This window comes from Pituophis catenifer, unplaced genomic scaffold (assembly GCF_029215685.1).
Source record: "Pituophis catenifer annectens isolate HBS135680 unplaced genomic scaffold, rPitCat1.0.hap2 SCAF_6, whole genome shotgun sequence".
Lineage (NCBI taxonomy): Eukaryota > Metazoa > Chordata > Lepidosauria > Squamata > Colubridae > Pituophis > Pituophis catenifer.
This window is the reverse complement of record NW_027256886.1, coordinates 518,145-532,395: the sequence shown is the minus strand read 5'-3', so window position 1 is coordinate 532,395 and position 14,251 is coordinate 518,145. Positions and strand designations below refer to the sequence as shown.

At 52.3% G+C, this 14,251-nt stretch overlaps 1 protein-coding gene across 1 annotated transcript in view; it reads right to left on the bottom strand.

Moving 5' to 3' along the window:
* ATP13A4 (ATPase 13A4) overlaps window positions 1-11,425 on the bottom strand; it is a 35,141-nt gene extending 23,716 nt beyond the window's left edge. Inside the window, exons 1-7 of the mRNA XM_070944903.1 lie at window positions 11,363-11,425; window positions 6,841-7,014; window positions 5,436-5,567; window positions 4,363-4,433; window positions 4,197-4,277; window positions 3,153-3,222; window positions 520-654 (exon numbers count right to left, since the gene is read on the bottom strand). Coding sequence (XP_070801004.1) covers window positions 520-654; window positions 3,153-3,222; window positions 4,197-4,277; window positions 4,363-4,433; window positions 5,436-5,567; window positions 6,841-7,014; window positions 11,363-11,425 — 726 coding nt within the window. The remainder of the gene's footprint in view (window positions 1-519; window positions 655-3,152; window positions 3,223-4,196; window positions 4,278-4,362; window positions 4,434-5,435; window positions 5,568-6,840; window positions 7,015-11,362) is intronic.
* Between the last annotated feature and the right edge of the window lie 2,826 nt (window positions 11,426-14,251).

The window sequence follows — 14,251 nt, the reverse complement described above, 5'->3', positions numbered from 1 at the left end:
GTGCTCTTCAAGGGGAGCCCCATGTAGAGAGCGTTGCAGAAGGAGGAGAAGGAGGAGGAACTGGCATTCAACCTTCAGGTCTGGTGAAGTTCACAATTCCTTCTTGTCTTCTTCCAGGATCACTTGTGCTACTCCAACTTTTAGAATTTCTGGATCTACTCACAATTTGTCCTTTGGAGCAATTTTGTTGAACCCAGGTCACCTCCTGTTCCTAGTAGGCCACCAAGAAATTCTCCACAAATGTTGGGAGACTCCTGAAGCAGCTGGCAAAATTCATCCAGATCCAGGAAGCACCTGAGGGGCAGCCCAAGGCTCCAACCTAGCAGATGCTCCAAGAATTTGAGTTCTTGTAGGGCTGAGCAAATCCTGGGTGGCCGCATGAGGAGAGGGCTTTCCAGGAAGATGAGACAGAACCTCTTGGGCAGCAATTGAGGAATGAACCAATCAGCTCCTCCTCAATGCCTAAGAATGCTGATGAGAAGACATTTTTGGTGAACAGGGAAGGACAGGTAGGCTCACCTTTCTGAGATCATACACAGTGAGTGAAATGGAAAGGAGGGACATGATGATTATGGCCACAGCATACTCAATGTAATTCTCTGCAAACCACAGGCAGACACTGAAGGCTTGGAAGATGTAAAATGGGTGCAGCACCTGGGGAAGAAAAAAAGACACCAAGTGGTTAGGTTAGGTCACCACGATACAAAAAAAAAAAAAGAGGCTGAGACCCTAGAAATCCTGCAGAGAAGAGCAACAAAGATGATTGGGGAACTGGAGACTAAAACATACAAAGAACAGTTCCAGAAACTGGATGTGTCTAGTCTAGTGAAAAGGAGGACTAGGGGAGACATGATAGCACTCTTCCAATATTTAGGGGCTGCCACAAAGAAGAGGGGGGTCTATTCTCCAAAGGACCAGAAGGCAAGACAAGAAGCAAAGGATGGAAACTAATCAAAGAGAGAAGCAACATAGAACTAGGGAGAAATTTCCTCACAGTGAGAAGAATCAACCAGTGGAACTGCTTGCCACCAGAAGTTGTGAACATAACCAGAAAACTCCCTGAGAAGTCAGGAACCTAATAGCCTAGAGCAGCCATACAAACCAGATCTGAACTTTTTAACATGTCAGGAGCAAAGTTGCTGAAGACAACAGTCAAATAAACCCTTGGAGATGAGCCAGAAGGCATCTGTGCTGGAGAAAACCTGCAGGGTGCGATCTCTAAAACCACAAGAGGAGAAAAACGCTGCTGGTGGGAAGATTTCAGAAGGCCTCCCCTGTGGGAGTTCTAGGAGGCCTCCAGTACCTCCTGTACCAAAAAGGAAGCTGGGGAGGAGGAGATGGACAACGTGTTGCCAGGTGGGACAGTGGACAAACCAAGACTCAAAGGAGGAACCAGCTACAATTATTTTCTGCTATCTGAAGATGATCCACAAAGCGCAGATGCACAGAACCACCAAGGAATGACTAAGCTGCAACTAAAAGCAACTAAGATGATCAAAGGCTAAAACATATGAAGAACAGTTGGAGGATTTGGGTTTGGCCACTCTAGAGAAAAGAAGAATTAGGGGTGACATGATAGCAGCCTTCCAGTATTTGAGGGGCTGCCACAAAGAAGAAGAGGGGATCAAGCTATTCTCCAAAGCATTGGAAGGCAGGACAAGAAACAATGGTTGGAAACTAACCAAGGAGAGAAGCAACCTGGAATTAAGGAGAAATTTCCTGACAGTGAGGATAATCAACCAGGGGAATAGCTTTTGCCTTCAGAAGTTGTGGGAGCTTCATCACTGGAGTTTGTTTCCTGATTGTTTATTTGTAACCTATGACTATCATTAAGTGTTGTACCTTATAATTCTTGATGAACGTATCTTTTATTTTATGTACACCGAGAGCGTATGCACCAAGACAAATTCCTTGTGTGTCCAATCACACTGGGCCAATAAAGATTCTATTCTATTCTATTAAGAAGAGAAGATCAAAAAACTGGTTTAATGTTGCATGAAGAAGAATTGGTAAGACAGATAAAAGAGAAAGGCCCAATGCATATCAAGAGGGTTTATAATGTTTTGTTAGAAAGAGATTCAGAAACTGAATTGGTTAAAGATTGTATGATTAAATGGGCACAAAACTTTGCAGAACCAGTTATGATGGAAACGTGGGAAAAAATATGGGTTCAGAATGTTAAATTTAGCAAGTCACAGAATTTGAGGGAAAATTTTTACAAAATGTTTTATAGGTGGCATCTAGATCCTAAGAAATTGTCGTGCATGTATCCTAATGTTCAACCAAAATGTTGGAAATGTGATTGTTTAGATGCTACATATATGGTGGACTTGCAAGAAAGTGAAGGCTTTCTGGATAAAAATTTGGTGGGTTATGCAAAATGTTTTGAAGAAAAAACTCCAATTTTCTCCTCAATTGTTTTTATTGGGCATAGTTAAGGACTTTTCAATGGGTGAAACAAAATTGATATTGTACATGGTGACAGCAGCTAGGCTACTGATTGGTCAATATTGGAAAAGGGATGTTATGCCTACTATTGAAGAATGGACTTTGAAGATGGCCAGTTTTGCAGAAATGGCGAAGATATCAGCATACTTAAAAGACCGGACTCAAGAGACCTATGCACGGGAGTGGAAGAAATGGATAAATTATGTGCAGAATAAATATCAAACTAGGAAGTACCAGATAGCTTTTAGTTGAATGTTGTGTAGAAATGTATAGTATATAGGGGGTAGAATAGTTTAATGTCATGTAGAAATGTATAGTACACGGGGGGGAATAGAAGGGCGGTAAACTATGATATAATATGATTTGGATTTGGATTTCACCTTGGGGAAGTCATGGGAGGAGGGGAGGGTTAGGGAGGGTTAGGGAGGGAAAGTGGGGGGGATGGGAAAATTTGTACTTGTAAAACTTTTTCAATAAAAGAAGAGACTGGACAGCCATTTGTCTTTAAATTGTATCGGCTCTCTTGCTTGAGCAGGGGGCTGGACTAGAAGACCTCCAAGGCCCCTTCCAGTTCTATTCTATTCAGATGCAGAAGGAGAAAGAGCTACTTTTTGTGTGGGGATGAAAGGGAAGCCCAGGACATCCACTCTCTGCCTTGACCCACAGAATGTGCCAGAGAAGCCAATCCACAGAAAGAAAAGTACCTCCTTGACCAGCAGCTTCCAGATCGGCGTGACTTCGATGTCGATGGCGTTGGGGCCACAGATTTCCCTCCTGAAGATATGGAAGGGAGAGAGATGAGCTCGGGATCCCCCTCCAAGGCCAACACTAGAGCCATTTCAGAGTCTGCAGGTGGCCTGAGTGAGTGGCCATTCACGGAGCCCTGGTCCTTCGAACAGGAGACCCTGAAGTCGCCTAACAGCTCCTCCCAATGGGTGGAGTTGGCTTGGGGTAGCTTCTGCTGTCAGGGGTGCAGCTACTTTTGTCTCCTGAAGCAGAGCCTGTCCTTGAAAGACCCGGAGGACATCATCAGGTCCTTCCCAAAATTAGAACTGGCCCCCAGGGAGCTGCCCCATCACTTCCTTTATCCACCTGTGTTTTTATATCCCAGCTCCTACCCAAAATGCTGCTCCAGGAGCTGCCAGCAGGTGACACCTCAAGCTTGAGGGGTCCTTGATGCTCTCTGTGCTTGGATGTTTTCTTGCGGACGTTTCAGGACCCAACTAGGTAATATTTTTGGTGAGGTTTCTAGCACTGATAATGTCACTTAGTTGGGTCCTGAAACATCTGCAAGAAAACCTCCAAGCTCAGAGAGCATCAAGGACCCTCAGTTCAACCCTGAGCTACAAAGATTCTTTTCTATTGGTGACACCTCAAATTACAACACTTCAATGACAACCTTTGGATTAAAACACATCAACACGAATAAATAAGTGGAAGAAGCACCCCGGGCTGCTACTACAAACCAGCAGAGCCCTGCAGAGCTGAGCAAGTGGCTCAGCACTGGCAGGAGAGAAGCCCACCACCACCACCGTGTCTTGCAGAGGCCTGAGCCTGGGTGGGGAAGCTCTCAACCAGTAAGAAGCCCAGCGGGACAGTATTCCCATAAAGAGCAATGGCAGGCACCCCACCTTGTGGGGGAAGGTGGCCTGGTGGATCCCGCGTGCAAAGACGCTCCCAGAGCCTTGAACACCAACAGGGCTTTCTGCCTGACCAGGTGTGCTGGCCCTGCTGAGTGATGAGAATACCTGAGCTCCTGCTGGGGGCTCGTCAGCCCTGCCCCAAACTTGGCATGGATCTCCAGGGAGCTGTAATGGTCCTCCAGGGCTCTGAAGGAGAAGAGGGCCCAGCTGGTGTTAGAGGGCAGTTTTCTTTGGCTGCACCTCCTTCCCCGGCGGCTGAAACCGGACTCACCCAACTTTCCGAAACTCCCGAGCAGAGAAGTCCCAGGCGTACCGGATCTTCTGCACCTGGAGGGATCGCACCTGCGGAGCCAAGCAAGGACAGCAGCCACAGTGAGGGGACGGGGGTCCCAGATGCTCTCAGGCCTGAAGCCTGGGGGGAGGGGAGACCACACCAAACTTTAGGCTTAAGGAAGAGGTGAACCAGTTGGGGGAGGGGGCAGCACTGGAGAGCTTGAAGGAGGGGAAGAAAAACTATTACAGGTACTCCCCACTTAATGACCATTCGAAGTTACAACAGACTTGTGGGCATCTGTACTTCAAAAATTAAGTTTTGATGCCCACAGATCATGTGATCCCGTTTGGACACAGGCAGCCTGTTTGCATTTATGGCTGATTGCAACATCCGGTGGTCACATGAATGAGAATTTTGAAGGGTTTTTTTGGTCAGTTTCCACCATTTACTTCTAGTTTCTGGCAGAAAAAAGTCCTCTGGGGAAGAACAGACTTGTTTAACCCAAAAGTGCTTTTCCAAAAGGCAACTGGACTTTCTTTTTGCTTTTTTCCTTGAAAATGTTTCGCTTCTCATCCAAGAAGCTTCTTTTAAAGGCAACCAGACACATTAAAGTCATCGCGTAACCCTGAGAAGCAAAGCAGGGGGTTTCCAGCTGGCAGTGGGGCCTGGTGGGGCAACCTTCTCCAACCTGGCTCCCCACCAAGGTGTGGAATACAACTGCCTCCCCCTCTGAACCAGTATGCCTGTGGATTATGGGAGCTGGGGGCTTCGAGGGAGAGTGTCTGGTGAATTTCTGCGCTGCCTGCTGTGCCAGGACAGGAGACGTGTCCTGGTTTCACCTCCCAGCAGCTCACGAGAGAAGCCTGGCAATGCCCCCCTCGCTCGGCTGAGCCTGGTAAGAGGAGTAAAGGCTTGGCACTGGCCAGCTCCAGCCTTTTTCTGCTGGACCTGAAGGGCAGGATCACTAGCAGTTCTCCAAGCCAGGAGGATCTTTGTCTCTGCTCGTCCCATCCTTCTGTCCTTCTTGAAGGCTCCTAGAGCCCCACCAGATGATGGGAATCCCTGTTTACCTTGAACCCGGGTTTCTCGGTGACCCTGTTCAGGAGCGACTCCTGGTCGTCCATGGCAAGAGAGCTGGGCTTCATGTGGGCAGGCAGAGGGATCCAGGTCACCTTTTTCCGGGTGCAAATCTGAAATTCATCCTGAGGAAACAGAACAGACATGGAGGAGCACAACGCAGGTTAGGAGGGGAGGAGAAACCACCCTGGAGCCCTCAAGGCAGGCCCTTTTCTGAGACCACGTGGAGTGGCCCCTCCCTGCCAGGTGCACCGGAAGGCTGCTTGTAGTTGGTCCCAGGGTCAGCTTGCAGACCAGCAGCCATCCACCCTCCTGCCCACCTGAGCATCTTCTTCGCAGGAGCCCCTTCTGGGTTGGCATCAGTAGTGGGTCCCACTTACCTTCCCTACTGGTTCGGAACTGTGAGCGTGCGTGCCCGGTGCTTCCGCCCATATGCAGAACCTTCTGCACATGCACAGAGTGTCCGTGATGACATCCGAGCCTCCTGACCAGGGGTGGGTTTCATTTACCTTTGCTACCGGTTCGCTCGCGCATGCACAAATCGCATTTGATGACGGCTGGGTGGCTGGGCGGAGCCTCCCGCCACCACTGCTACCAGTTTGCCTGAGCCGGGGTGAACCGGTAGCAACCCACCGCTGATCCTGCCACCACCCCTACCAGTAGAAACCCACCACTGGTTGGCATTAATGCCCATCTCGATCAGGGCCTCCCAAAACTGGCAATTTTAAGACTTGTTCTGGGAGTCTTAAAGATGCCAAGTTTGGGGACCTCTGGTCTAGGACAGCGCTTCCCACCCACTATGGGAGGCTGGGGTATTCTGAGAGTTGAAGTCCACACATCTTAAAACGGAGACGGTTGGGGGAACCCTGTTCCAGGATTTTAACTCAAGATTGCGATGAAACTCTCCCTGTCCAAAATCTAATGCTAATACACAAAGGATCGTGGCTCTCGATCCTTCAGTTCTTTTAAGTTCTATCTTTCTATCCAACTGGTCCCATTTTTGCTGGAAACCCTCCATGGGGTCTGTCCTGGTCAGCCCACCATGGTTCAAAGCAGGCAACGATGATTGATTCAGGTGGGGAGAGGAGACTGAATAGAGAACAGAGGAGATTCCAGATTAAAAGCGAGATCCACCCAGTCTTCAAAACCCCAATAATTTTTCAGGAATGCAAAACTGCAATTCCTTCCTCTGCTTTTCTTTCATTCCTCACCCTCTTTGGCAGTTAAGCATGACTGGCACGGATGGTGTTACCTACTTTGGGTAATGAAACGTCTGCAAGGAAACAATCACACTCAGAGAGCACCAAAGACCCCTCAGTGTACCCACCCACCCCCACCAAGCTACAAATATTCTCCTTTGGAGAGCAAGCTCCCATGAGAAGGGAGGGGGGCACCTACCGTGGTCCTGAGCAGCACCACGTCGGCCTCTTCCAAGCTGCAGGGCTGGCAGTTGGCCCAGACATCCCACTCGGGTTTCCAGTGGAAGAGAAGCAGGAGGCCCCCGCAGGACAGGACGTAACCAGCCAGGCACAGGGCCCTCCGGAAGCCCCGGGTCTTATAGCCCAAGATCTCCTGGAAAGAAAGACTTTGCATGAAGGGAGCCCTCCCCACTCAGTCAGCGTCAAGGCTCAGTCCCACCTTGGTAAAAACTCATCTTGTGGCTGTTCTCGAAGTAACAGTAACAGAGTTGGAAGGGACCTTGGAGGTCATCTAGTCCAACCCCCTCTGCTCACGCAGGAGACCTATACGAGGGATTCGAACCGCTGACCTTTCTGATCGACAAGATCAGCATCTTAGCCACTGAGCCACTTAGAGACAGACAGTCAAGACAGTCAACCTGCAGGAGGAGAGATGGCTGAACTTGGGGGTGGAGTGAAAAGGGGGAAATCAGCGTAGAATCTCTACATGGCCACAGGTGACACATGGCAGATCTCAGATCCAATGTTGGCATCCTCAAGTCAGATGGAAACGGGGCTGCTGCCCAAGTCTCAGAAGTTCCTGCTGCTTCCTGGGGGAAGAAGGTCTGGCATCTGTCAAGCACCACATCAGGAAGAGCAGAAGGTGGACGAGGAGGACTGTCAGGTCCTTGATGCTCTCTGAGCTTGACCGTTTCCTTGCAGATGTTTCATGACTGAACTAGCTAACATCATCAGTGCTGGAAGGGAGGAGGAGGAGGAAGGGTCTCCCTATCATTCAAGGAAGTACCTATGATGCTTCCTCTCAGAAGAAGACTGCAACCTCTGCTGGATGGAGGAGATGGTGATCCATCTGTAGAAACTCATTGCTTACTTTTAAGCTAAAACTCTTTTGCTGATTCCCCCCAACAAGAGATGAACAGGAAATCCATTCCCTGGAAATCCATTCAGGCAGCATCCAACAGAGGCAGGGAGCAAATAGATTTTCGAGTGGACAAAGTGAGTTTGGGCTCAGGCTGCTTGCGTGGATGGGATCCCTTGTTCGGAGACCTCTCAGGGCTGGTTCTTCAGGCCCACTTCAGCCTCTTTCCCCTGACCTGCATCTGGCCAAATTCCTTGGCCGGCCTCCAAGCCACAAGTAGGATGCCTCCAAAATGAACCAAGCTCTGCTTTGGGCACAAGGACTTTTGGCAGCCGGGTGCCTGAAGTGCAGAGGAGGGATTAAGGGAAGCTAACAAGGTGCTTTTGAATTCACGAGAATCCCTGCGGTTCGTTTCAGGACTGTTTTGCTTACATTTCCAGGAGATCAGATGCCGGGTTGGTTCCTGGACTCCATCAAACCAGCCAATTCCATCCGGTTTAGGGAAGGAAAACTTTGGGCAAAGCGAGAGGCCTCTTGCCTTTAGTCCTCGACTTACAATCACAATTGAGCCCCAAATTTATGTTGTTAAGGGAGACAGTTAAGTGAATTTTGTCCCATTTTATGACATTTCTTGCCACAGTGGTTAAGTGAATCACTGAAAATGTTCAGTTAGTAACACCGTTGTGAAGTGAATCCGGCTTCCCCATTGATTTTGCTTGTCAGAAGGTCACAAAAGGGGACAGGGCAGCCATCGTAAACCTGAGTCATTTGATAAACACCCGAAGGTAAATCAGGTGGCCGTGGGGCTGCTGCCATGGTCATCACGTGGAAAACGGTCGTGTCACTTTTTTCAGTGCTGTTGTAACTTCAAATGGTCACAAAGCGAACTGCTGTTAAGTGGAGGACTTGCTGTGCTCTTGTCATCCCAGCTTCCCCCAAGTGGTCTGCTCCGGAAAAGCCACCCATCCCCTGCCCTCCTCCTTCTCCCAGGCTGCCGTTGGTGCTACTGGCTCTAGGAGGATGGGAACTGAAGAGCCCCGTGCAGCTCTAAGGAGCCTGGGTGAGGTCTGTGTCAGGAATTTGGCAGCCGCCGTCAGCTGGTCCCATCCCGGTAGATGCCGAAGGTCCCTCCCAGCTGATGCAAGGCAGGGAGTGACCGGTTCTTCCGGGTGGGGCTTCCTTTCTGGATCTCTCCCTGGTTTTTGAACTCTGGCCTTTAATTGTTTTAATCACTGCTGTAATTGCTGGCCCTGTATTTCTTTTAATTGCCTGCTTTTTATTCTGCTTGGGATGGTCGTGACTCTGGCCTATTTTTTGGCAGGCGTCTCCGAAGAACACCCGATCCAAACACTGGCATGGCCTCGGCCTCAGACGCGCAGGGCTGGGCCCTGTCTCCGGCTGCCAAGCGACTAGACCGAGGGTAGCAGAAGGTGGCACATCCTTGCCTGGGGCTTTACCAGGCAGGATCTGCCACCTTCTGCCACCACCATTGGCTCCTGGATTGTGGCCTCTCTCGTCTCAAGCCCTGGCCCCTTCTTGTGGCCACCTGTCCCTTTTTCCTCTCTCTTCTGAACCCCTGGGGTCTGGCCCAAGAGAACGAGGGAGCTGCTCCTGGTTTGCTTTGGAGAAACTCTTCTCCCAAGTCCGGCGATGCCCCCCCCTAAAAATGCGGAAGAGCTCCAAGGCTGGGCCTCTGGTGGAAGAGGAGGCTAAATTAAGACATCCACTGGGGGGAGTGAGCAGCTGGATCCCAGGATCCTTGAATGGGACCTCGTAGGTCCTGGGCCTGCAAGAGATGTCCCAGAGGGTCTTGGGATGGTCCACACCCCGTCTCAGTCTCAAAGAAAGAAGCATTTCAGCAGCAGAGGCTCAGGAGGGAGGATGTTCTGGAAGGGCCTGGGGAGCAGGAGCTGAGGAGCCCCCCCCCACCGTCCCATGCCAATGGCCACCCAGGACCCCTTGCCCAACCCTTCAATGGGCTGCTGGGTGTCTTGGCCACAGATGGCCTCAATATCTGGAGCCTCAATATCCCAAGCTGCTCCTGCCTACAACTCTCTCCTGCTCGGCCGCTTCTGTAGCAAAGGTAAGGGAGGGCTGTGAAGCAGCGACTGTCAAAGTGGGAAGGGCCAGAAGGGGGCAGGGGAGCCTTCGTGGCTGGGCACCGAGTCCAAACTTCAGCACTGAGAAAACGGCCCTCAGGCAGGGGAGTCCACAGGGAACAGTCAAAGAGGAGGGCTGCAATGATATATGCATTACACTTGTCAATCACACTGTTGCAGCTCTCTTTGGACCATACCCTGTGGAGACCCTCCCTCAAGGCTTCATACCTGCACCTCTGCTGGACACCCGTACTGATGTTATAAGCTGCCCAGAGTCACTTGACAGCAAGATGGGTGGTATATAAAATTAATTAAATTAGTTTCAATTAACTTTAATAAACCTTATCATATATTAATTGAATTAATTTTGACATTTATTATTTATTACATTACTTTAATATAAAATTAAATGTGATGTTGTTGGTTCTTCTTGTGTCCTTGGCATTGCTAAGTGCTGAAAATGAAAGTTAAATGTGTAACTTTGGAAATGTACCTGTCCTCTGGGGCATGTAGAGACTGGGCGCCTTCGCTACCTGCCGCCCCTCCAGAAAGCCTGCCAGGGAGAGCCGCCTTCTGCCTGCGCTGCCCCCCCAATCCGGCCGGGGGCCCAAAAGAACCCGTGCGCCGCTTCCGAAGGGCTGCGGATCGGGCTGCCTCCTGGCCAGAGAAGGCGAGGCGAGCGAGAGGCTGGCGCAGGGCTTCGTCCGGGGAAGTTCGGCTGAGCGCGGGGCTTCCAGAAGACGCCGACCGAGCCTTCTGCCTTGCAACTGTTTCCGCAGAGGGCCTGTCCGGCGAAAGAGGCCGGAGGAAGCCCCCCTCCCACCGGCCCCGCGGAGCTCCCGACCGTCCGCCGGGGCTCTGCTCCAGTACACAAGAGGCGGGCTGCTCGCCCCGGGGAGAGCAGGAGATGTTGGTGGGGAGGGGGAGCAGAGGGGGAGACTGCGGGCGGGATGGGGAGGCGGAAAGCGCCTCTGAGCGCGGACTCCCGCAAAGGCAGCCGCCGAAGACCGGCCGGGGAAGCTGCGCTGGCAGCCTCTCCACTCCAGCAGGGACTCCGACGGGCAGCGGCCGCTGACGGGCTTCCAGGGTTCTTCCCGTGGCGGCGGAGGGTGGGGTTAGCTCGGGGCAACTTCTTGAGTGCAGGTGGTGATGAATGTCACATCGGAGGGGAAGCAACGATGACCTTTTGTGCAATAAAGCCAGGGAAGACCACCCTGATCGGCCTCTGTGCCATTCCCAGAAGACAGCCCCCTCCCAGTCAGAGTTGCCTCATGGTAGGTGACTGCCAAGGTCCACAGAGGGCTTGATGGTAGTGCGGAGAGCAGCAGTCGGACCCTCAGCAAAAGGGCCCCTTTCCTTGGAGAGGGTTTTCCTCCCTTCTGCCAGTCCCCCCCCCACACTCTGCCCCCATTGCCAGAGCTTCTGGAGGCTGCTCGGATGGCACTTTGGGGCAGCCCTGCAGGAACAGTTCTCCTTCAGGGCAAGAGGCTGCCTCCCAGGCAACCGTGGAGGGGAAGAAAGAGGGGCATGTGGGACAGACTCACCATTTCAGCTTCCTCTCCCTCATTGAGCAGGGCCCGGTGGCTCCCGCCATGCTTCTCCCCCATGGCCAGCGGTCCCTGTGGGTCTCTGGAGGTTCCCCCAAGCCTGCCAGCCCAACAGCCCTTCCTGGGCCGGCCAGGGATAGGGCAGTTTATATACCAGGCTCACCTGCAGGGCCACACCTTCCTCCTGCAAGGCTCCTGCTGCGGAAGGACAGCTCCTCCCTGGAGCTCCAGGTGAAAACACCTTTCCTCACCCTCCTTTCTCCAGCACCAAAGAGACTGGGCTCCCTTCCGATGGGGCCACTCGAGAGCAGCAGTTCCACGTGCCCAGGCAGGTCCCAGGCCCGGCAAAGGGGAGGGCTGCCTGCAGAAATTAGGAGATGTATGGGGGGGGTTGTCTCCCGACAAAGGCAGGTATTGTGTGACTGCCACCAGGTGGGCCCCTGGTTGTGGGAAAGAGGCCATTTGGAGTGGAGGAGGCCTGGAAGTGCTTCCTCGCCCCCTCACCTTTTCGTGTCCCAAAGAGGGCCTCCCCCAAATCCTTCACTCTTCCGCTTTGCATCCTGGAAGGACGGAGGGAATTCTGTGGAGAGGACAAGCTGACCCTTAAAGAAAGAACTTGTGGATTCATGGCAAAATAAATGTTTCTGTTTTCTGAACTGAAAATGCTGAACTATTTTCTGGCTCTTTGGAACTCACTGGGCCCTTTTTCAGAGAAATTCCACCACAAATTGAGCTGGGCTCCCGGGACACCACGGAAAGGTCCCCGGAAAAGTGGAGTTGCTGCAACCAGAAGCTCCTTTCCCCGAGAACCAGGCAGAAGCGGCAGGTGACCGGAATGAGCACCTCTCGGCTGGTTCCGCTGCAGATGCTCAGCCGGATCGCTGAGGGTCTTTCTGGTCATAAGCAGGTGGACTGGAGAGGGGCCCCGGCTGTCCCCAACAGTGGCTCTCTGCCTGCCACCCAAGTGCCAGCTGCGCTGCCCAAACGACGTGCCTTTTCTCCCTGGTCTCCTTAATGGAGCCATTCCTTTTAACATTAAACCATCCATTTTTACAGCCTAAAACTCAGCAAAGCAACCCTTTCCTCCTCCTCCTCCTCCTCCTTAGGTAGAGGGAGCCACCCAGGGATGAGGCCTTCTGGGCCTGCAACTAACACTGGAGGCTCCCCTTAAAGGAGGGGTGCTTCGTAGATAAAGCGACACAGCCAATCCTGGGCTTTTCTGGGGTTCAGCTTCTCCCTCTGCAGAGCAGGAAACTAGGAAGGGCAGCAGATGCTTTGTGTGGAATCCCAATCCAGTGGGATTGGGGGGGTTGTTTACTATTTGTGGGTACCACAAATGCGAACAATCAAACAATGGAACAGCTTGCCTCCAGAAGTTGTGGGTGCTCCATCACTGGAGGTTTTCAAGAGGAGACTGGACAGCCACATGTCTGAAATGGTAGAGGATCTCCTGCTTGACCAGGGGGCTGGACTAGAAGACCTCTGAGGTCCCTTCCAACTCTGTTATTCTAAGTCAGGTCAAGATGCTTTTATGTGAGGTGGTGCATATCACAGAAAAAAGAAAAAAACAACAGCATGATCCACGGAACAGAAGTAAAACAAGTATCGGTGTCCCAACCACCATGGATGCAAAGATCTGCTGGAGCAAACTGTCTTCAGGCCAATTTGAGATAAGAGGAGAGTTGGGAGAAAGCTCCTTTTGGCATCTCCTGCCTCCAAGAGGTCTTCCATTCCTGGCAGGAATGAGGGAGGAAGGGAGGAAATGATCACACCCCCAGAAGCAACTGGATTTCCATGGGGAGAAGCAAGAAACAAACAAAACGGCTGGCCTCCAGAAGTTATGGGTGCTCCATCAGTTTTTAAGGATATGGGACAGCCATTTGTCTGAAATGGGACGCGATCTCCTGCTTAGAAAACCTCCAAGGTACTTTCCAGCTCTGCTATTCTATTAATTTAGAGTGCAAATACAGGACTGGGGCAAAACTGAAGGGGCGCAAGTGTTCAGACCAACTATTAACAAGTGGATCCACTTTTCAGGCGGGATGGAGGCCATAAGGGGGGGTTTCACAAACCCCAGGTGTTTCAGTGGCTGCCCTCTGTGGGCCTGGCAGAGAAAGTGCCACCGGTGGCCTCGTGGTTCTGCAATTGGCGGTGCTTTGCCTTCCAGAGGAAGACGATGGGGGTCTTGGGGGCAAAAGGAGGTAGGCCTGAGCCGCCCCCTTGCCAGCTTTCCAATCTCATGTCTTGAGTGGCACAATTTGGCTCTTTGGCGCCACTGACTGAATGGATAAAAACAGCAGACCCGCTGGGAAGGAGGAGCTGGCAACTGGAGACAACCTGGGCTGGCAGGGGATTCTGGGAGTTGGAGTCCCTGCACACTAGCTAGGGGCTCCTGGGAACTGGAGTCCACGTGTGCTGAGGATTCTGGGAGTTGGAGTCCCAGTGCACCACCTGGGGGGAGTTGGGAACCGGAGTCCACGTGTGCTGAGGATTCTGGGAGTTGGAGTCCCAGTGCACCAACTGGGGGGAGTTGGGAACCGGAGTCCACGTGTGCTGAGGATTCTGGGAGTTGGAGTCCGGCCATCCCAGAGTTGCTGAGCTGGAGAAAGGCCGATCTGCGGTCTAGGGCTGCCGGGGTTGGGCATCGCAGGGGCACCGAGGAAGGTCCTTTGGGGAGTCCGTCTCCGTCCAGGCAGCGCCGGGGCCTTCCGGGCTGGGCGGCGGGAGCGAATCGGAGCGGCTAAGCGCGACCCCTCTTGTGCTTTGCTGAGTCTACGGCGCGGCGCGTCCGCCCAATCGCGGCCCCTCCCGGAACCTGGCGCGCAGGCGCAGCGCTTCGGCGGACGCTGGGCCGACGGGCCGGAAGCGGAAGCGGCTGAAGGGCGA